The 23,858-nt window shown below is 37.6% G+C and overlaps 1 protein-coding gene across 2 annotated transcripts in view; it reads left to right on the top strand.

Moving 5' to 3' along the window:
* Positions 1-23,858, top strand: part of LOC116608103 (von Willebrand factor A domain-containing protein 3A) — a 61,347-nt gene that overhangs the window by 5,201 nt on the left and 32,288 nt on the right. Inside the window, exons 4-15 of one of the 2 annotated variants that reach the window (XM_048719792.1) lie at positions 72-196; positions 703-841; positions 12,341-12,442; positions 12,548-12,654; positions 13,137-13,262; positions 13,603-13,711; positions 17,546-17,611; positions 18,235-18,366; positions 18,816-18,969; positions 19,506-19,612; positions 23,347-23,424; positions 23,634-23,728. In XM_048719792.1, the coding sequence (XP_048575749.1) occupies positions 72-196; positions 703-841; positions 12,341-12,442; positions 12,548-12,654; positions 13,137-13,262; positions 13,603-13,711; positions 17,546-17,611; positions 18,235-18,366; positions 18,816-18,969; positions 19,506-19,612; positions 23,347-23,424; positions 23,634-23,728 (1,340 nt within the window). Of the gene's footprint in view, positions 1-71; positions 197-702; positions 842-12,340; positions 12,443-12,547; positions 12,655-13,136; positions 13,263-13,602; positions 13,712-17,545; positions 17,612-18,234; positions 18,367-18,812; positions 18,970-19,505; positions 19,613-23,346; positions 23,425-23,633; positions 23,729-23,858 lie in introns of both variants that reach the window. The other variant, XM_048719791.1, reaches the window with a different exon arrangement.

Genomic DNA, 23,858 nt, shown 5'->3' with positions numbered 1-23,858 from the left:
ATTTATGATCCCTTATATTTTGCGATGATATGTTTTGAGGGATAGAGTTGATTAGCACTGTGTAATTCTAGGCAGTGCTTGGGCTAGAGGCGGCACATGCCGAAGGACAATCTTCCTCTGATTGGCTGGCGAGGCACAGTGTTGATGCACAAGACCTGTCCTATGATGAGATCCTTAAATGTGGAGTTCCTATCAAGTAAGTTTGAAAACTCATCATTTCATTGTGTAGAGAACTTTGTGAATAATTATTTGTGTCTATGACTAGTTAATTGCTGTGTCTGGTTATTCACTTGTGCCTATGACTGTTTTTTCACTGTAACTGATTATTCCCTTGCGTCTAGGACTGGACTGGTTATTCCCTTGTGTCTATGACTTGTTATTCACTGCAACTGGTTATTCCCTTGTGTCTATGACTGGTTATTCACTGCAACTGGTTATTCCCTTGTATCTATGACTGGTTATTCGATTTAACTGGTTATTTCCTTGTGTGTAGGACTTGTTATTCACTGCAACTGTGTGTCTAGGACTGGTTATGCACTGCAACTGGTTATTCCCTTGTGTCCATGACTTGTTTTTCACTGTGACTTCCCTTGTGTTTTGGCTGGTTATTCACTGTAATTTATTATTCCCTTGTTTATATGAATGGTTATTTACTGTGCTTGTCTCCACGACTTATATTCCCTTTTCTGTTACATATGGTAGACCTCCATCAGATGGTGATCCAGACACAGCTTACATCAAGTATGATGCCGCCAGACTTCAGGACTATGAGTTCAAGCTGAATAATGTTATTAACCTTTGCCAGGAGAGAATACGCTGGTTACTCCGTGGTAGCAGACGGGTATGGTTTGTCAGATTTTATACAGTAGTTATTTTTGTTGTTCACTGTCCTACAAATGATCTGATATCTTGGCCAAGCATGTTGTGTAGGAGTGTTGCTCCTAACATCCTTTAGACGGTGGTCTGAGAGTTGAGCATTTGCTTCAGAATTCACAAAGATGCAGGACGACAAGATAGAAATAGAGATTTATCAGTGTGATAAAGTGTGTCCCAGGTATTTTGGGCAAAATTAAAACTTTTTTCAGATTTTTGGAACAAACAAGAATGCACCCCAAAACATCAACAATTATTGTTTTCCAGACGATTGCCCTTGTTGCTTGTAGGATTTAGTCTGAAGTCAATTTATAGCAGCTTTTCTGACATTGATCTTTCTGTTCCACTGAGGAATGGTTGGGTAGGAGTATTGGTTGAGTACATACCTCATGTAGAAGTACTGTATTTAGTAGAGTACTTCATGTAGAAGTACTGTATTTAGTTGAGTACCTCATGTAGAAGTACTGTATTTAGTTGAGTACCTCATGTAGAAGTACTGTATTTAGTAGAGTACCTCATGTAGAAGTACTGTATTTAGTAGAGTACCTCATGTAGAAGTACTGTATTTAGTAGAGTACCTCATGTAGAAGTACTGTATTTAGTAGAGTACCTCATGTAGAAGTACTGTATTTAGTAGAGTCTCATGTAGAAGTACTGTATTTAGTAGAGTACCTCATGTAGAAGTACTGTATTTAGTAGAGTACCTCATGTAGAAGTACTGTATTTAGTAGAGTACCTCATGTAGAAGTACTGTATTTAGTAGAGTACCTCATGTAGAAGTACTGTATTTAGTAGAGTACCTCATGTAGAAGTACTGTATTTAGTTGAGTACCTCATGTAGAAGTACTGTATTTAGTAGAGTACCTCATGTAGAAGTACTGTATTTAGTAGAGTACCTCATGTAGAAGTACTGTATTTAGTAGAGTACTTCATGTAGAAGTACTGTATTTAGTAGAGTACCTAGAAGTACTGTATTTAGTTGAGTACCTCCTGTAGAAGTACTGTATTTAGTAGAGTACCTAGAAGTACTGTATTTAGTAGAGTACTTCATGTAGAAGTACTGTATTTAGTAGAGTACCTCATGTAGAAGTACTGTATTAAGTTGAGTACCTCATGTAGAAGTACTGTATTTAGTAGAGTACCTCATGTAGAAGTACTGTATTTAGTAGAGTACCTCATGTAGAAGTACTGTATTTAGTAGAGTACCTCATGTAGAAGTACTGTATTTCGTAGAGTACCTCATGTAGAAGTACTGTATTTTAGTTGAGTACATTATGTAGAAGTACTGTATTTAGTAGTACCTCATGTAGAAGTACTGTATTTAGTAGAGTACCTAGAAGTACTGTATTTCGTAGAGTACCTCATGTAGAAGTACTGTATTTTAGTTGAGTACATTATGTAGAAGTACTGTATTTAGTAGTACCTCATGTAGAAGTACTGTATTTAGTAGAGTACCTCATGTAGAAGTACTGTATTTAGAAGAGTACCTCATCTAGAAGTACTGTATTTAGTAGAGTACCTCATGTAGAAGTACTGTATTTAGTAGAGTACCTCATGTAGAAGTACTGTATTTAGTAGAGTACCTCATGTAGAAGTACTGTATTTAGTAGAGTACCTCATGTAGAAGTACTGTATTTAGTAGAGTACTTCATGTAGAAGTACTGTATTTAGTAGAGTACTTCATGTAGAAGTACTGTATTTAGTAGAGTACTTCATGTAGAAGTACTGTATTTAGTAGAGTACTTCATGTAGAAGTACTAGTAGAGTACCTCATGTAGAAGTACTGTATTTAGTAGAGTACCTCATGTAGAAGTACTGTATTTAGTAGAGTACCTCATGTAGAAGTACTGTATTTAGTAGAGTACCTCATGTAGAAGTACTGTATTTAGTAGAGTACCTCATGTAGAAGTACTGTATTTAGTAGAGTACCTCATGTAGAAGTACTGTATTTAGTAGAGTACCTCATGTAGAAGTACTGTATTTAGTAGAGTACCTCATGTAGAAGTACTGTATTTAGTAGAGTGCTTCATGTAGAAGTACTGTATTTAGTAGAGTACCTCATGTAGAAGTACTGTATTTAGTAGAGTACTTCATGTAGAAGTACTGTATTTAGTAGAGTACCTCATGTAGAAGTACTGTATTAAGTAGAGTACTTCATGTAGAAGTACTGTATTTAGTAGAGTGCTTCATGTAGAAGTACTGTATTTAGTAGAGTACCTCATGTAGAAGTACTGTATTTAGTAGAGTACCTCATGTAGAAGTACTGTATTTAGTAGAGTACCTCATGTAGAAGTACTGTATTTAGTAGAGTACCTCATGTAGAAGTACTGTATTTAGTAGAGTGCTTCATGTAGAAGTACTGTATTTAGTAGAGTACCTCATGTAGAAGTACTGTATTTAGTAGAGTACCTCATGTAGAAGTACTGTATTTAGTAGAGTACCTCATGTAGAAGTACTGTATTTAGTAGAGTACCTCATGTAGAAGTACTGTATTTAGTAGAGTGCTTCATGTAGAAGTACTGTATTTAGTAGAGTACTTCATGTAGAAGTACTGTATTTAGTAGAGTACCTCATGTAGAAGTACTGTATTTAGTAGAGTACCTCATGTAGAAGTACTGTATTTAGTAGAGTACCTCATGTAGAAGTACTGTATTTAGTAGAGTACCTCATGTAGAAGTACTGTATTTAGTAGAGTACCTCATGTAGAAGTACTGTATTTGGTTGAGTACTTCATGTAGAAGTACTGTATTTAGTAGAGTACTTCATGTAGAAGTACTAGTAGAGTACCTCATGTAGAAGTACTGTATTTAGTAGAGTACCTCATGTAGAAGTACTGTATTTAGTTGAGTACTTCATGTAGAAGTACTGTATTTAGTAGAGTACCTCATGTAGAAGTACTGTATTTAGTAGAGTACCTCATGTAGAAGTACTGTATTTAGTAGATAGTACCTCATGTAGAAGTACTGTATTTAGTAGAGTACCTCATGTAGAAGTACTGTATTTAGTTGAGTACCTCATGTAGAAGTACTGTATTTAGTAGAGTACCTCATGTAGAAGTACTGTATTTAGTAGAGTACCTCATGTAGAAGTACTGTATTTAGCAGAGTACCTCATGTAGAAGTACTGTATTTAGTAGAGTACCTCATGTAGAAGTACTGTATTTAGTAGAGTACCTCATGTAGAAGTACTGTATTTAGTAGAGTACCTCATGTAGAAGTACTGTATTTAGTAGAGTACCTCATGTAGAAGTACTGTATTTAGTTGAGTACCTCATGTAGAAGTACTGTATTTAGTAGAGTACCTCATGTAGAAGTACTGTATTTAGTAGAGTACCTCATGTAGAAGTACTGTATTTAGTAGAGTACCTCATGTAGAAGTACTGTATTTAGTAGAGTACTTCATGTAGAAGTACTGTATTTAGTAGAGTACCTAGAAGTACTGTATTTAGTTGAGTACCTCCTGTAGAAGTACTGTATTTAGTAGAGTACCTAGAAGTACTGTATTTAGTAGAGTACTTCATGTAGAAGTACTGTATTTAGTAGAGTACCTCATGTAGAAGTACTGTATTTAGTAGAGTACCTCATGTAGAAGTACTGTATTTAGTAGAGTACCTCATGTAGAAGTACTGTATTTAGTAGAGTACCTCATGTAGAAGTACTGTATTTAGTAGAGTACCTCATGTAGAAGTACTGTATTTAGTTGAGTACTTCATGTAGAAGTACTGTATTTAGTAGAGTACCTCATGTAGAAGTACTGTATTTAGTAGAGTACCTCATGTAGAAGTACTGTATTTAGTAGATAGTACCTCATGTAGAAGTACTGTATTTAGTAGAGTACCTCATGTAGAAGTACTGTATTTAGTTGAGTACTTCATGTAGAAGTACTGTATTTAGTAGAGTACCTCATGTAGAAGTACTGTATTTAGTAGAGTACCTCATGTAGAAGTACTGTATTTAGTAGATAGTACCTCATGTAGAAGTACTGTATTTAGTAGAGTACCTCATGTAGAAGTACTGTATTTAGTTGAGTACCTCATGTAGAAGTACTGTATTTAGTAGAGTACCTCATGTAGAAGTACTGTATTTAGTAGAGTACCTCATGTAGAAGTACTGTATTTAGTAGAGTACCTCATGTAGAAGTACTGTATTTAGTAGAGTACCTCATGTAGAAGTACTGTATTTAGTAGAGTACCTCATGTAGAAGTACTGTATTTAGTAGAGTACCTCATGTAGAAGTACTGTATTTAGTAGAGTACCTCATGTAGAAGTACTGTATTTAGTTGAGTACCTCATGTAGAAGTACTGTATTTAGTAGAGTACCTCATGTAGAAGTACTGTATTTAGTAGAGTACCTCATGTAGAAGTACTGTATTTAGTAGAGTACCTCATGTAGAAGTACTGTATTTAGTAGAGTACTTCATGTAGAAGTACTGTATTTAGTAGAGTACCTAGAAGTACTGTATTTAGTTGAGTACCTCCTGTAGAAGTACTGTATTTAGTAGAGTACCTAGAAGTACTGTATTTAGTAGAGTACTTCATGTAGAAGTACTGTATTTAGTAGAGTACCTAGAAGTACTGTATTTCGTAGAGTACCTCATGTAGAAGTACTGTATTTTAGTTGAGTACATTATGTAGAAGTACTGTATTTAGTAGTACCTCATGTAGAAGTACTGTATTTAGTAGAGTACCTAGAAGTACTGTATTTAGTAGAGTACCTCATGTAGAAGTACTGTATTTAGTAGAGTACCTCATGTAGAAGTACTGTATTTAGTAGAGTACATTATGTAGAAGTACTGTATTTAGTAGAGTACATTATGTAGAAGTACTGTATTTAGTAGAGTACCTCATGTAGAAGTACTGTATTTAGTAGAGTACCTCATGTAGAAGTACTGTATTTAGTAGAGTACCTCATGTAGAAGTACTGTATTTAGTAGAGTACCTCATGTAGAAGTACTGTATTTAGTAGACTACTTCATGTAGAAGTACTGTATTTAGTAGAGTACCTCATGTAGAAGTACTGTATTTAGTAGAGTACCTCGTGTAGAAGTACTGTATTTAGTAGAGTACTTCATGTAGAAGTACTGTATTTAGTAAAGAGTACCCTCATGTAGAAGTACTGTATTTAGTAGAGTACCTCATGTAGAAGTACTGTATTTAGTAGAGTACCTAGAAGTACTGTATTTAGTTGAATACCTCATGTAGAAGTACTGTATTTAGTAGAGTACTTCATGTAGAAGTACTGTATTTAGTAGAGTACCTCATGTAGAAGTACTGTATTTAGTAGAGTACCTCATGTAGAAGTACTGTATTTAGTAGAGTACCTCATGTAGAAGTAGTGTATTTAGTAGAGTACCTCATGTAGAAGTACTGTATTTAGTAGATAGTACCTCATGTAGAAGTACTGTATTTCGTAGAGTACCTCATGTAGAAGTACTGTATTTAGTAGAGTACCTCATGTAGAAGTACTGTATTTAGTTGAGTACCTCATGTAGAAGTACTGTATTTAGTAGAGTACCTCATGTAGAAGTACTGTATTTAGTAGAGTACCTCATGTAGAAGTACTGTATTTAGTTGAGTACCTCATGTAGAAGTACTGTATTTAGTAGAGTACCTCATGTAGAAGTACTTTATTTAGTAGAGTACCTCATGTAGAAGTACTGTATTTAGTAGAGTACCTCATGTAGAAGTACTGTATTTAGTAGAGTACCTCATGTAGAAGTACTGTATTTAGTTGAGTACCTCATGTAGAAGTACTGTATTTAGTAGAGTACCTCATGTAGAAGTACTGTATTTAGTTGAGTACCTCATGTAGAAGTACTGTATTTAGTAGAGTACCTCATCTAGAAGTACTGTATTTAGTAGAGTACCTCATGTAGAAGTACTGTATTTAGTAGAGTACCTCATGTAGAAGTACTGTATTTAGTAGAGTACCTCATGTAGAAGTAGTGTATTTAGAAGAGTACCTCATGTAGAAGTACTGTATTTAGAAGAGTACCTCATGTAGAAGTACTGTATTTAGTAGAGTACCTCATGTAGAAGTACTGTATTTAGAAGAGTACCTCATGTAGAAGTACTGTATTTAGTTGAGTACCTCATGTAGAAGTACTGTATTTAGTAGAGTACCTCATGTAGAAGTACTGTATTTAGTTGAGTACCTCATGTAGAAGTACTGTATTTAGTAGAGTACCTCATGTAGAAGTACTGTATTTAGTAGAGTACCTCATGTAGAAGTACTGTATTTAGTAGAGTACCTCATGTAGAAGTACTGTATTTAGTAGAGTACCTCATGTAGAAGTACTGTATTTAGTTGAGTACCTCATGTAGAAGTACTGTATTTAGTAGAGTACCTCATGTAGAAGTACTGTATTTAGTTGAGTACCTCATGTAGAAGTACTGTATTTAGTAGAGTACCTCATGTAGAAGTACTGTATTTAGTAGAGTACCTCATGTAGAAGTACTGTATTTAGTAGAGTACCTCATGTAGAAGTACTGTATTTAGTAGAGTACCTCATGTAGAAGTAGTGTATTTAGAAGAGTACCTCATGTAGAAGTACTGTATTTAGAAGAGTACCTCATGTAGAAGTACTGTATTTAGTAGAGTACCTCATGTAGAAGTACTGTATTTAGAAGAGTACCTCATGTAGAAGTACTGTATTTAGTAGAGTACCTCATGTAGAAGTACTGTATTTAGTAGAGTACCTCATGTAGAAGTAGTGTATTTAGAAGAGTACCTCATGTAGAAGTACTGTATTTAGTAGAGTACCTCATGTAGAAGTAGTGTATTTAGTAGAGTACCTCATGTAGAAGTAGTGTATTTAGAAGAGTACCTCATGTAGAAGTACTGTATTTAGTAGAGTACCTCATGTAGAAGTACTGTATTTAGTAGAGTACTTCATGTAGAAGTACTGTATTTAGTAGAGTACTTCATGTAGAAGTACTAGTAGAGTACCTCATGTAGAAGTACTGTATTTAGTAGAGTACATTATGTAGAAGTACTGTATTTAGTAGAGTACATTAATGTAGAAGTACTGTATTTAGTAGAGTACCTCATGTAGAAGTACTGTATTTAGTAGAGTACCTCATGTAGAAGTACTGTATTTAGTAGAGTACCTCATGTAGAAGTAGTGTATTTAGAAGAGTACCTCATGTAGAAGTACTGTATTTAGAAGAGTACCTCATGTAGAAGTAGTGTATTTAGTAGAGTACCTCATGTAGAAGTACTGTATTTAGAAGAGTACCTCATGTAGAAGTACTGTATTTAGTAGAGTACCTCATGTAGAAGTACTGTATTTAGTAGAGTACCTCATGTAGAAGTACTGTATTTAGTAGAGTACCTCATGTAGAAGTACTGTATTTAGTTGAGTACCTCATGTAGAAGTACTGTATTTAGTAGAGTACCTCATGTAGAAGTACTGTATTTAGTAGAGTACCTCATGTAGAAGTAGTGTATTTAGTAGAGTACCTCATGTAGAAGTAGTGTATTTAGTTGAGTACCTCATGTAGAAGTACTGTATTTAGTTGAGTACCTCATGTAGAAGTACTGTATTTAGTAGAGTACCTCATGTAGAAGTACTGTATTTAGTAGAGTACCTCATGTAGAAGTACTGTATTTAGTTGAGTACCTCATGTAGAAGTACTGTATTTAGTAGAGTACCTCATGTAGAAGTACTGTATTTAGTAGAGTACCTCATGTAGAAGTACTGTATTTAGTAGAGTACCTCATGTAGAAGTAGTGTATTTAGAAGAGTACCTCATGTAGAAGTACTGTATTTAGTAGAGTACCTCATGTAGAAGTACTGTATTTAGTAGAGTACTTCATGTAGAAGTACTGTATTTAGTAGAGTACTTCATGTAGAAGTACTAGTAGAGTACCTCATGTAGAAGTACTGTATTTAGTAGAGTACATTATGTAGAAGTACTGTATTTAGTAGAGTACATTAATGTAGAAGTACTGTATTTAGTAGAGTACCTCATGTAGAAGTACTGTATTTAGTAGAGTACCTCATGTAGAAGTACTGTATTTAGTAGAGTACCTCATGTAGAAGTACTGTATTTAGTAGAGTACTTCATGTAGAAGTACTGTATTTAGTAGAGTACTTCATGTAGAAGTACTAGTAGAGTACCTCATGTAGAAGTACTGTATTTAGTAGAGTACATTATGTAGAAGTACTGTATTTAGTAGAGTACATTAATGTAGAAGTACTGTATTTAGTAGAGTACCTCATGTAGGAGTACTGTATTTAGTAGAGTACCTCATGTAGAAGTACTGTATTTAGTAGAGTACCTCATGTAGAAGTACTGTATTTAGTAGAGTACCTCATGTAGAAGTACTGTATTTAGTAGAGTACTTTATGTAGAAGTACTAGTAGAGTACCTCATGTAGAAGTACTGTATTTAGTAGAGTACATTATGTAGAAGTACTGTATTTAGTAGAGTACATTAATGTAGAAGTACTGTATTTAGTAGAGTACCTCATGTAGAAGTACTGTATTTAGTAGAGTACCTCATGTAGAAGTACTGTATTTAGTAGAGTACCTCATGTAGAAGTACTGTATTTAGTAGAGTACTTCATGTAGAAGTACTGTATTTAGTAGAGTACCTCATGTAGAAGTACTGTATTAAGTAGAGTACTTCATGTAGAAGTACTGTATTTAGTAGAGTGCTTCATGTAGAAGTACTGTATTTAGTAGAGTACCTCATGTAGAAGTACTGTATTTAGTAGAGTACCTCATGTAGAAGTACTGTATTTAGTAGAGTACCTCATGTAGAAGTACTGTATTTAGTAGAGTACCTCATGTAGAAGTACTGTATTTAGTAGAGTACTTCATGTAGAAGTACTGTATTTAGTAGAGTACTTCATGTAGAAGTACTAGTAGAGTACCTCATGTAGAAGTACTGTATTTAGTAGAGTACATTATGTAGAAGTACTGTATTTAGTAGAGTACATTAATGTAGAAGTACTGTATTTAGTAGAGTACCTCATGTAGGAGTACTGTATTTAGTAGAGTACCTCATGTAGAAGTACTGTATTTAGTAGAGTACCTCATGTAGAAGTACTGTATTTAGTAGAGTACCTCATGTAGAAGTACTGTATTTAGTAGAGTACTTCATGTAGAAGTACTAGTAGAGTACCTCATGTAGAAGTACTGTATTTAGTAGAGTACATTATGTAGAAGTACTGTATTTAGTAGAGTACATTAATGTAGAAGTACTGTATTTAGTAGAGTACCTCATGTAGGAGTACTGTATTTAGTAGAGTACCTCATGTAGAAGTACTGTATTTAGTAGAGTACCTCATGTAGAAGTACTGTATTTAGTAGAGTACCTCATGTAGAAGTACTGTATTTAGTAGAGTACTTTATGTAGAAGTACTAGTAGAGTACCTCATGTAGAAGTACTGTATTTAGTAGAGTACATTATGTAGAAGTACTGTATTTAGTAGAGTACATTAATGTAGAAGTACTGTATTTAGTAGAGTACCTCATGTAGAAGTACTGTATTTAGTAGAGTACCTCATGTAGAAGTACTGTATTTAGTAGAGTACCTCATGTAGAAGTACTGTATTTAGTAGAGTACCTCATGTAGAAGTACTGTATTTAGTAGAGTACCTCATGTAGAAGTACTGTATTTAGTTGAGTACCTCATGTAGAAGTACTGTATTTAGTAGAGTACCTCATGTAGAAGTACTGTATTTAGTAGAGTACTTCATGTAGAAGTACTGTATTTAGTAGAGTACCTCATGTAGAAGTACTGTATTTAGTAGAGTACCTCATGTAGAAGTACTGTATTTAGTAGAGTACCTCATGTAGAAGTACTGTATTTAGTTGAGTACCTCATGTAGAAGTACTGTATTTAGTTGAGTACCTCATGTAGAAGTACTGTATTTAGTAGAGTACCTCATGTAGAAGTACTGTATTTAGTAGAGTACCTCATGTAGAAGTACTGTATTTAGTAGAGTACTTCATGTAGAAGTACTGTATTTAGTAGAGTACCTCATGTAGAAGTACTGTATTTAGTAGAGTACCTCATGTAGAAGTACTGTATTTAGTAGAGTACCTCATGTAGAAGTACTGTATTTAGTAGAGTACCTCATGTAGAAGTACTGTATTTAGTAGAGTACCTCATGTAGAAGTACTGTATTTAGTAGAGTACCTCATGTAGAAGTACTGTATTTAGTAGAGTACCTCATGTAGAAGTACTGTATTTAGTTGAGTACCTCATGTAGAAGTACTGTATTTAGTAGAGTACCTCATGTAGAAGTACTGTATTTAGTAGAGTACTTCATGTAGAAGTACTGTATTTAGTAGAGTACCTCATGTAGAAGTACTGTATTTAGTTGAGTACCTCATGTAGAAGTACTGTATTTAGTAGAGTACCTCATGTAGAAGTACTGTATTTAGTTGAGTACCTCATGTAGAAGTACTGTATTTAGTAGAGTACCTCATGTAGAAGTACTGTATTTAGTAGAGTACCTCATGTAGAAGTACTGTATTTAGTAGAGTACCTCATGTAGAAGTACTGTATTTAGTAGAGTACCTCATGTAGAAGTACTGTATTTAGTAGAGTACCTCATGTAGAAGTACTGTATTTAGTAGAGTACCTCATGTAGAAGTACTGTATTTAGTAGAGTACCTCATGTAGAAGTACTGTATTTAGTAGAGTACCTCATGTAGAAGTACTGTATTTAGTAGAGTACCTCATGTAGAAGTACTGTATTTAGTAGAGTACTTCATGTAGAAGTACTGTATTTAGTAGAGTACTTCATGTAGAAGTACTGTATTTAGTAGAGTACCTCATGTAGAAGTACTGTATTTAGTAGAGTACCTCATGTAGAAGTACTGTATTTGGTTGAGTACCTCATGTAGAAGTACTGTATTTAGTAGAGTACCTCATGTAGAAGTACTGTATTTAGTAGAGTACCTCATGTAGAAGTACTGTATTTAGTAGAGTACCTCATGTAGAAGTACTGTATTTAGTAGAGTACCTCATGTAGAAGTACTGTATTTAGTAGAGTACCTCATGTAGAAGTACTGTATTTGGTTGAGTACCTCATGTAGAAGTACTGTATTTAGTAGAGTACCTCATGTAGAAGTACTGTGTTTAGTAGAGTACTTCATGTAGAAGTACTGTATTTAGTAGAGTACCTCATGTAGAAGTACTGTATTTAGTAGAGTACTTCATGTAGAAGTACTGTATTTAGTAGAGTACTTCATGTAGAAGTACTGTATTTAGTAGAGTACTTCATGTAGAAGTACTGTATTTAGTGGAGTACTTCATGTAGAAGTACTGTATTTGGTAGAGTACCTCATGTAGAAGTACTGTATTAAGTTGAGTACATTATGTAGAAGTGCTACATTTTAATTGAGTACCTCATGTAGAAGTACTGTTTGCATTTAGTTGGTACTTGTAATTGATTGAGTACATCAATGTAGGAGTATTTTGTTAAGTAGTGTACCTTTGTCCTCCAGGCTTTTGGCATGGTGAAGGGGAGTCATGTAGGAGTGTTGGTTGACACTTCAGATGCTAATTGTGGCTATGGTCGACTTCAGCTTTTCCAGGAATCTCTGGTGGTAAGTGTCACCATCATCACATCATTATCCAAAATGCAATTCTTTGGCCTGGGCTATAAATTGGTATACTCACTCGAGTGACTCACTCTGTCTAATTACAAACAGGGTCTAATAAATGAACAACTGGTCAACAAGGATCAGCTCTTCTTTGTTGGTTTTGGCACTTGCGCCGCTCCGCTATGGAGTGTTGTCAGAGATGTCAATTGCAGAATGTAAGTAAATCTTTATGTTATTATTGCTATGTTCTATTGTTATCCGTACCTTCACACGGCCTTTCTATTGTTGTCCTTCCGTTATTTTGTCCATGAATTATTTTTTATCTTTTTCCACACCCTAGATAATCACTCAACCCTGACCCCTTTACCCCATCCTCATCCCTCACCCCATCCCTAACCCCACCCTCATCCCTTACTCAACCCTCATGCCTTAATCCCACCCACTTGTTCCTTAAACCACCCTCATCTTCCTACCCCTTACCCAACCCTCCCTTCTCCATTCCTTACCCCTTCCTTGTTCTCTACACCACCCTCATCCTCCCACCCTTTATGCCTACCTTATCCCTTGCCCTTTCCACTCATCCCCTACCCCATCCCTCAACCAGTCTCCTCATCCTTTACCCCCCTCATCCCCCATAATACCCCACCCCTTACCCCATTCCCCCAACCTCATCCTTTGCTCCATTCCGGACTTACAGAGTAGATGAAGCCCTGTGGTGGGTCAACAACTTGAAGCAGTCAGGAGGGTGCAATCTTCTTGGTGCACTCAAGCAAGTTATCAAGCGGAGGGAACTTGATTCTATTGTTGTCATCCTTGGGAACACGTGAGTGCATAACACTTTTCTCCTAATCAGTTCTATCTTACACAACTTGGCAACCCTTGTATCCTTACACAACTTTGCAAACCTTGTATCGTTATACAACTTTGCAAACTGTGCATAATTGAGAATAATCATGGGGTTTTAAATATTCAATATATTCTACTCATATATATTTCATTTAGGAGTTCTATAGTGGGAAAATAATTGTTAGGATTGATCTTCTAGAATACTCCTGAAAAGTTCTTTCTATATCACTCGATGATGTGTTTCCTCGGCATCGTCTAGTTATTAACTCATGCTTCTACCTGATTCTACTGATCCTTTTGTGTGTATCTGTATGTAGACCTGACCAGAACCCCAAACTGATCAGTAAATACATCCATGAGTCAACAGCTGGACGGAACGTGCAACTTCACACTGTAGCCTATGACTGCTCAGTATCATCAACAAATGTAAGTGTCAATGCCTTGCACATGTCAGCACTTCCACCAGAAACACCAATTGTAGGGTCTCTATTACCACAATAACCATCACAAACATCATAACCAATATCATAACCAACATCATCATAACTATCACTATCATAACTATCACTATCATAACTATCACTATCATCACCACCATCAGCATAACCATTACCACCACCATCATCCCACCACCACTACAACCATTATCACTAATACCATAGCACCACCATCACCATCATTATTACCACCATTGCCACCACCACCAACACCTTTATCACCACCATCTTCATTGCCAACATCATTACTGTCACCACAAACACCACCACTACCTCTATCAAAACTATCATCAGCACAACCCCTATCAAAACTATCATCAGCACAACCCCTATCAAAACTATCATCAGCACAACCCCTATCAAAACTATCATCAGCACAACTCCTATCACTGCAACTACCATCACCACCACAGCCATCATCATCATCACCACCATCACCTCTACTCCCATCTCAACCACCATCACCACTACTCCCATCTCAACCACCATCACCACAACTATCAGCATAGTCTCACCTTTAGCACTGGTACCATCACCAGCATAACCACAACCTTTAGCACTGGTACCATCACCAGCATAACCTTACCTTTAGCACTGGTACCATCACCAGCATAACCTCACCTTCAGCACTGGTACCATCACCAGCATAACCTTACCTTTAGCACTGGCACCATCACCAGCATAACCACACCTTCAGCACTCGTACCATCACCAACATAACCTTACCTTTAGCACTGGTACCATCACCAGCATAACCTCACCTTTAGCACTGGTACCATCACCAGCATAACCTTACCTTTAGCACTGGTACCATCACCAGCATAACCTTACCTTTAGCACTGGTACCATCACCAGCATAACCTCACCTTCAGCACTGGTACCATCACCAGCATAACCTTACCTTTAGCACTGGCACCATCACCAGCATAACCTCACCTTCAGCACTCGTACCATCACCAACATAACCTTACCTTTAGCACTGGTACCATCACCAGCATAACCTCACCTTCAGCACTGGTACCATCACCAGCATAACCACAACCTTTAGCACTGGTACCATCACCAGCATAACCTTACCTTTAGCACTGGTACCATCACCAGCATAGCCTCACCTTTAGCACTGGTACCATCACCAGCATAACCTCACCTTTAGCACTGGTACCATCACCAGCATAACCTCACCTTTAGCACTGGTACCATCACCAGCATAACCTTACCTTTAGCACTGGTACCATCACCAGCATAACCTCACCTTCAGCACTGGTACCATCACCAGCATAACCTTACCTTTAGCACTGGCACCATCACCAGCATAACCTCACCTTCAGCACTCGTACCATCACCAACATAACCTTACCTTTAGCACTGGTACCATCACCAGCATAACCTCACCTTCAGCACTGGTACCATCACCAGCATAACCACAACCTTTAGCACTGGTACCATCACCAGCATAACCTTACCTTTAGCACTGGTACCATCACCAGCATAACCTCACCTTCAGCACTGGTACCATCACCAGCATAACCTTACCTTTAGCACTGGCACCATCACCAGCATAACCTCACCTTCAGCACTCGTACCATCACCAACATAACCTTACCTTTAGCACTGGTACCATCACCAGCATAACCTCACCTTCAGTACTGGTACCATCACCAGCATAACCTTACCTTTAGCACTGGTACCATCACCAGCATAACCACACCTTCAGCACTCGTACCATCACCAACATAACCTTACCTTTAGCACTGGTACCATCACCAGCATAACCTTACCTTTAGCACTGGCACCATCACCAGCATAACCACACCTTCAGCACTCGTACTGTCACCAGCATAACCTTACCTTTAGCACTGGTACCATCACCAGCATAACCTCACCTTCAGCACTGGTACCATCACCAGCATAACCTCACCTTTAGCACTGGTACCATCACCAGCATAACCACACCTTTAGCACTGGTACCATCACCAGCATAACCTTACCTTTAGCACTGGTACCATCACCAGCATAACCTCACCTTTAGCACTCGTACTGTCACCAGCATAACCTCACTTTTAGCACTGGTACCATCACCAGCATAACCACACCTTTAGCACTGGTACCATCACCAGCATAGCCTCACCTTTAGCACTGGTACCATCACCAGCATAACCTCACCTTCAGCACTGGTACCATCACCAGCATAACCACACCTTTAGCACTGGTACCATCACCAGCATAACCACACCTTCAGCACTCGTACCATCACCAGCATAACCTCACCTTTAGCACTGGTACCATCACCAGCATAACCACACCTTTAGCACTGGTACCATCACCAGCATAACCTCACCTTTAGCACTGGTACCATCACCAGCGTAACCTCACCTTTAGCACTGGTACCATCACCAGCGTAACCTCACTTTTAGCACTGGTACCATCACCAGCATAACCTCACCTTTAGCACTGGTACCATCACCAGCATAGCCTCACCTTTAGCACTCGTACCATCACCAGCATAACCTCACTTTTAGCACTGGTACCATCACCAGCAAAGCCTCACCTTCAGCACTGGTACCATCACCAGCAAAACCTCACCTTCAGCACTGGTACCATCACCAGCATAGCCTCACCTTCAGCACTGGTACCATCACCAGCATAACCTCACCTTTAGCACTGGTACCATCACCAGCATAACCACACCTTTAGCACTGGTACCATCACCAGCATAACCTCACCTTTAGCACTGGTACCATCACCAGCGTAGCCTCACCTTCAGCACTGGCACCATCACCAGCATAACCACACCTTCAGCACTGGTACCATCACCAGCATAACCTCACTTTTAGCACTGGTACCATCACCAGCATAACCACACCTTTAGCACTGGTACCATCACCAGCATAACCTCACCTTCAGCACTGGTACCATCACCAGCATAACCACACCTTCAGCACTGGTACCATCACCAGCATAACCTCACTTTTAGCACTGGTACCATCGCCAGCATAACCACACCTTTAGCACTGGTACTATCACCAGCATAGCCTCACCTTTAGCACTGGTACCATCGCCAGCATAACCACACCTTTAGCACTGGTACTATCACCAGCATAGCCTCACCTTTAGCACTGGTACCATCACCAGCATAACCACACCTTTAGCACTGGTACCATCACCAGCATAACCACACCTTCAGCACTGGTACCATCACCAGCATAACCTCACCTTTAGCACTGGTACCATCACCAGCGTAGCCTCACCTTCAGCACTGGCACCATCACCAGCATAACCACACCTTTAGCACTCGTACCATCACCAGCATAACCACACCTTTAGCACTGGTACCATCACCAGTATAACCTCACCTTCAGCACTGGTACCATCACCAGCATAACCTCACCTTCAGCACTGGTACCATCACCAGCATAACCACACCTTTAGCACTGGTACCATCACCAGTATAACCTCACCTTCAGCACTGGTACCATCACCAGCATAACCTCACCTTCAGCACTGGTACCATCACCATCAAAACCTCACCTTCAGCACTGGTACCATCACCAGCATAACCTCACCTTTAGCACTGGTACCATCACCAGCATAACCACACCTTCAGCACTCGTACCATCACCAGCATAACCACACATTCAGCACTGGTACCATCACCAGCATAACATCACTCAACTTCAGTACTGGTACCATTGTTCTCTGAATGTTATTTTCTATCATCCACCCATCCATCAATCAGACCTTCTGTATTTCCTGTGCTTTTCAGTTGTTTCTAAAAGAGCTTGCTGAACAGACTAAGGGAAGGTACCACTGTTACGCGTCCACAAGTGATGTAAGTTTGCAAAACCTTTTTTTATCACCAAAATAAAATAACAAACAGTTTATGTTTACTTTTGTAAAGATATATGTGTATCAGAATCACTTAATTGCACAGTACAAATGGTTCCTAGCCAGACAGCAGCATCAAAAAGTTGCAAATAGAGGCAAAATATAATTAAAATAACATACAAAGGTGAATCCACCTTTGCTTGCAAATATCTATTAGCAAAGCACTCAATTATGCCCCAATAGACTTCATGATGTCCTGAGGCACTCTCCTAACATGCTCATAGCTGTATTTTTTATGAAAAATACAAGCAACCATCAATTTGTGCTGGCTTCAGCACAACGACGAGGGATTAAAAGTGGGGACCGCAAAGCACTGTTGGGAAGCTTGGATACCGCTGACTAGGTGCAGCTGTGTTTGACTTTGACGGGCTGTATAAAACTCAGAATAGGGGAGGTATCTGTTTTCAGTCTGCTTTTTTGTAAATTCAGCTAAAAAATAGCCAGGAGTCAATGGGTTAAAAATAATAATTAGCCTAAAAAGTTATTAAATGGTTGGTAGTACCAATTGAGATTTATAAAGTATGTTGGTAGAAGTAAAACATGTCTAAAATACATTTTTCCTATCAGGAGCAAATCATGACTGGTACTGATCTTAGTCTTGTTGCTGCTGAGATGAACAAAGCAATGGAAGTCTTGAGAAAAGTCCAGGAAATGAGAGGGCATGTAGCAGCCTCTACTGCCAGCAATGAGAGTCTGGAGGTATGTATCTTATTCATAACCTATTGCTAGCGATGACTTTCGGGAGATATGTATCTTATTCATAACCTATTGCTAGCGATGACTTTCGGGAGATATGTATCTTATTCATAACCTATTGCTAGCAATGACACACTGGAGGTGTGTATCTAATGAATAATCTACTGCTAGCGATGACACTCTGGAGGTACAGTATGTATCTTATTCATAATCTACTGCTAGCGATGACGCACGTGAGATATGTATCTTCTTCATAATCTGCTATGTAGCAATGACACACAGGAAGTATTGCGTCTCATAAATTATCTACTGCTAGCAATGACACACTGGAGGTATTGTGTCCCATTCACAATATACTGCTAGCGATTGCAATGCACTGCGACGTGCGATCTGTGAATTCTATAAGTTTTTTTTGTTGATCTTTTATTTACAGCTTCTTTTTCCTACAGCAGTCATTGCATGATAGTAAAGCAGTGGTACGATATGCCAAGGGCGAGTTCTCCCAGGTCAGCAAGTATACCAGCAGCAGTTCACCTCTTGTGGTTGAGCATCCGTCTTTTCCAGCGCGCACGTCATTTGATTGGCTCCAGCAGCATGGTCTCAAAGGTGTGTATAACCACAGTCTTTGTTTGTAGAGGGCAAGCCATCATATTTATTTAAAGAGTGTAAGAAAATCAGTATAGCCTGGGTTTATTTAAAGAGTGTAAGCAAATTAGTATAGCCTGGGTTTATTTAAAGAGTGCAAGCAAATTAGTATAGCCTGGGTTTATTTAAAGAGTGAAAGCAAATTAGTGCAGCCTGGGTTTAATTTAAAGAGTGTAAGCAAATCAATATAGCCTAGGTTTATTTATAGTGTAAGCAAATCAGTATGTATAGGCTAGGGTTATTCATAGGAGGTAAGCAAATTAATATTATTGGTTTATTTATAGGGGAAAGGCAAATTAGCATAGTATGGTTTTATTACGAGGGTAAGCAAATTAGTATTAGTCCGATTTTATGTCACTCAGTCTCCCTGCCCTTGAAACTATTTAATATTGACATGAGTTCTCAGGGAATGACTAGACAGTAGGAAATCACTATCTTTAGGACTCACTATCTTTCATGGATGATCCATGGTGATAACCTGAACACTGTTGTTGCAGCCAAAGGCCTTAACCTCTACCAAGTGCTAGCGCCAAATGCGTACTCATATGTGGATGGGTACATCTCATCTATCAATCGGAATGTCCAATCGAGAGTACATGAGATGGTGGGTACCTTATGTAGCAATACCTATTGCTATCGACTAAAGACTCCAGTGCAATAACACACTGACATGTATCAAATTACCAGTACTGACATGTATCAAATTACAAGTACATTACCAGTACTGACATGTATCAAATTACCAGTACAGTACCAGTACTGACATGTATCAAATTACCAGTACAATACCAGTACTGACATGTATCAAATTACCAGTGCAGTACCAGTACTGACATGTATCAAATTACCAGTACAGTACCAGTACTGACATGTATCAAATTACCAGTGCAGTACCAGTACTGACATGTATCAAATTACCAGTACTGACATGTATCAAATTACCAGTACTGACATGTATCAAATTACCAGTACTGACATGTATCAAATTACCAGTACTGACATATATCAAATTACCAGTACTGACATGTATTAAATTACCAGTACAGTACCAGTACTGACATGTATTAAATTACCAGTACAGTACCAGTACTGACATGTATCAAATTACCAGTACTGACATGTATCAAATTACCAGTACTGACATGTATCAAATTACCAGTACTGACATATATCAAATTACCAGTACTGACATGTATTAAATTACCAGTACAGTACCAGTACTGACATGTATTAAATTACCAGTACAGTACCAGTACTGACATGTATCAAATTACCAGTACAATACCAGTACTGACATGTATCAAATTACCAGTACAATACCAGTACTGACATGTATCAAATTACCAGTGCAATACCAGTACTGACATGTATCAAATTACCAGTACAATACCAGTACTGACATGTATCAAATTACCAGTACAGTACCAGTACTGACATGTATCAAATTACCAGTACAGTACCAGTACTGACATGTATCAAATTATCAGTACAATACCAGTACTGACATGTATCAAATTACCAGTACTGACATGTATCAAATTACCAGTGCAATACCAGTACTGACATGTATCAAATTACCAGAACAATACCAGTGCTGACATGTATCAAATTACCAGTACAGACATGTATTAAATTACCAGTGCAATACCAGTACTGACATGTATCAAATTACCAGTACTGACATGTATCAAATTACCAGTACAATACCAGTGCTGACATGTATCAAATTACCAGTACAGTACCAGTACTGACATGTATCAAATTACCAGTACAATACCATTACTGACATGTATCAAATTACCAGTACAGTACCAGTACTGACATGAATCAAATTACCAGTGCAATACCACACTGACATGTAACAAATTACCAGTACTGACATGTATCAAATTACCAGTACTGACATGTATCAAATTACCAGTACAGTACCAGTACTGACATGTATCAAATTACCAGTGCAATACCAGTACTGACATGTATCAAATTACCAGTACAATACCAGTGCTGACATGTATCAAATTACCAGTACAGTACCAGTACTGACATGTATCAAATTACCAGTGCTGACATGTATCAAATTACCAGTACAGTACCAGTACTGACATGTATCAAATTACCAGTACAATACCAGTACTGACATGTATCAAATTACCAGTGCAATACCAGTACTGACATGTATCAAATTACCAGTACTGACATGTATCAAATTACCAGTACAGTACCAGTACTGACATGTATCAAATTACCAGTACAATACCAGTACCGACATGTATCAAATTACCAGTACAGTACCAGTACTGACATGTATCAAATTACCAATACAGTACCAGTACTGACATGTATCAAATTACCAGTACTGACATGTATCAAATTACCAGTACAATACCAGTACTGACATGTATCAAATTACCAGTGCAGTACCAGTACTGACATGTATCAAATTACCAGTACAGTACCAGTACTGACATGTATCAAGTTACCAGTACATTACCAGTACTGACATGTATCAAATTACCAGTACTGACATGTATCAAATTACCAGTACTGACATGTATCAAATTACCAGTACTGACATGTATCAAATTACCAGTACTGACATGTATCAAATTACCAGTACTGACAAGTATCAAATTACCAGTACTGACATGTATCAAATTACCAGTACTGACAAGTATCAAATTACCAGTACTGACATGTATCAAATTACCAGTACTGACATGTATCAAATTACCAGTACTGACATGTATCAAATTACCAGTACTGACATGTATCAAATTACCAGTACTGACATGTATCAAATTACCAGTACTGACAAGTATCAAATTACCAGTACTGACATGTATCAAATTACCAGTACTGACAAGTATCAAATTACCAGTACTGACATGTATCAAATTACCAGTACTGACATGTATCAAATTACCAGTACTGACATGTATCAAATTACCAGTACTGACATGTATCAAATTACCAGTACTGACATGTATCAAATTACCAGTACTGACATGTATTAAATTACCAGTACTGACATGTATCAAATTACCAGTACTGACATGTATCAAATTACCAGTACTGACATGTATCAAATTACCAGTACTGACATGTATCAAATTACTAGTACTTACATGTATTAAATTACCAGTACTGACATGTATCAAATTACCAGTACTGACATGTATCAAATTACCAGTACTGACATGTATCAAATTACCAGTACTGACATGTATCAAATTACCAGTACTGACATGTATCAAATTACCAGTACTGACATGTATCAAATTACCAGTACTGACATGTATCAAATTACTAGTACTTACATGTATTAAATTACCAGTACTGACATGTATCAAATTACCAGTACTGACATGTATCAAATTACCAGTACTGACATGTATCAAATTACCAGTACTGACATGTATCAAATTACCAGTACTGACATGTATCAAATTACCAGTACTGACATGTATCAAATTACCAGTACTGACATGTATTAAATTACCAGTACAATACCAGTACTGACATGTATCAAATTAACAGTACATTACCAGTACTGACATGTATCAAATTACCAGTACAGTACCAGTACTGACATGTATCAAATTACCAGTACAGTACCAGTACTGACATGTATCAAATTACCAGTACAGTACCATTACTGACATGTATCAAATTACCAGTACAATACCAGTACTGACATGTATCAAATTACCAGTACAGTACCAGTACTGACATGTATCAAATTACCAGTACTGACATGTATCAAATTACCAGTACTGACATGTATCAAATTACCAGTACAGTACCAGTACTGACATGTATCAAATTACCAGTACAGTACCAGTACTGACATGTATCAAATTACCAGTACAGTACCAGTACTGACATGTATCAAATTACCAGTACAGTACCAGTACTGACATGTATCAAATTACCAGTACTGACATGTATCAAATTACCAGTACAGTACCAGTACTGACATGTATCAAATTACCAGTACAGTACCAGTACTGACATGTATCAAATTACCAGTACAATACCAGTACTGACATGTATCAAATTAACAGTACATTACCAGTACTGACATGTATCAAATTACCAGTACAGTACCAGTACTGACATGTATCAAATTACCAGTACAATACCAGTACTGACATGTATCAAATTAACAGTACATTACCAGTACTGACATGTATCAAATTACCAGTACAATACCAGTACTGACATGTATCAAATTACCAGTACAGTACCAGTACTGACATGTATCAAATTACCAGTACAGTACCAGTACTGACATGTATCAAATTGTTATGGTTTACAGTTACCTTTTGTTTTCTTCAGAGTATGGCACAGTTTGAATGGCATGATGGCACAGTCAAGAATGTCCATGTGGACCCTACACTTCTGTTTGACTACCAGGTATATGCAAATAGAGCAATTACCAGTTACATATTTAGTAACCTGCTGTAAATCATGCATCATGAGAAAGCTTTCTTATAAAAGAGTATTATCATTATATTATAGCTAGTTCCACCCCTGGCTCAGTACCCTAGTAAGGAATCTTGATTAATGAACTGAAGCCCTTTAAGCTTTAACCGTGTGGTGTGTTTTGTGGTGTGTTTATCTAGCGACACCTGGAATCTGCTGTCCGCCTGTACAGGCGCCGTATGGAGTGGCTCTCTGTCGGTTGCCGTAAGATCTTTGGCACTGTTGTAGAGAGAAGGTAAGATCTTTTTGTACTATGTACAAAAAAAGTGAGGTATTGTGATGGTTGATGAAATGTTCTCATAGTGGTGATGGTTGCTATGATCAAATGTTCTCAGATTAGTGATGGTTGCTGTGATCAAATCTTC

Source organism: Nematostella vectensis, chromosome 12 (assembly GCF_932526225.1).
Source record: "Nematostella vectensis chromosome 12, jaNemVect1.1, whole genome shotgun sequence".
NCBI classification, from domain to species: Eukaryota; Metazoa; Cnidaria; class Anthozoa; order Actiniaria; family Edwardsiidae; genus Nematostella; species Nematostella vectensis.
This window is presented reverse-complemented; position numbering and strand designations above follow the sequence as displayed.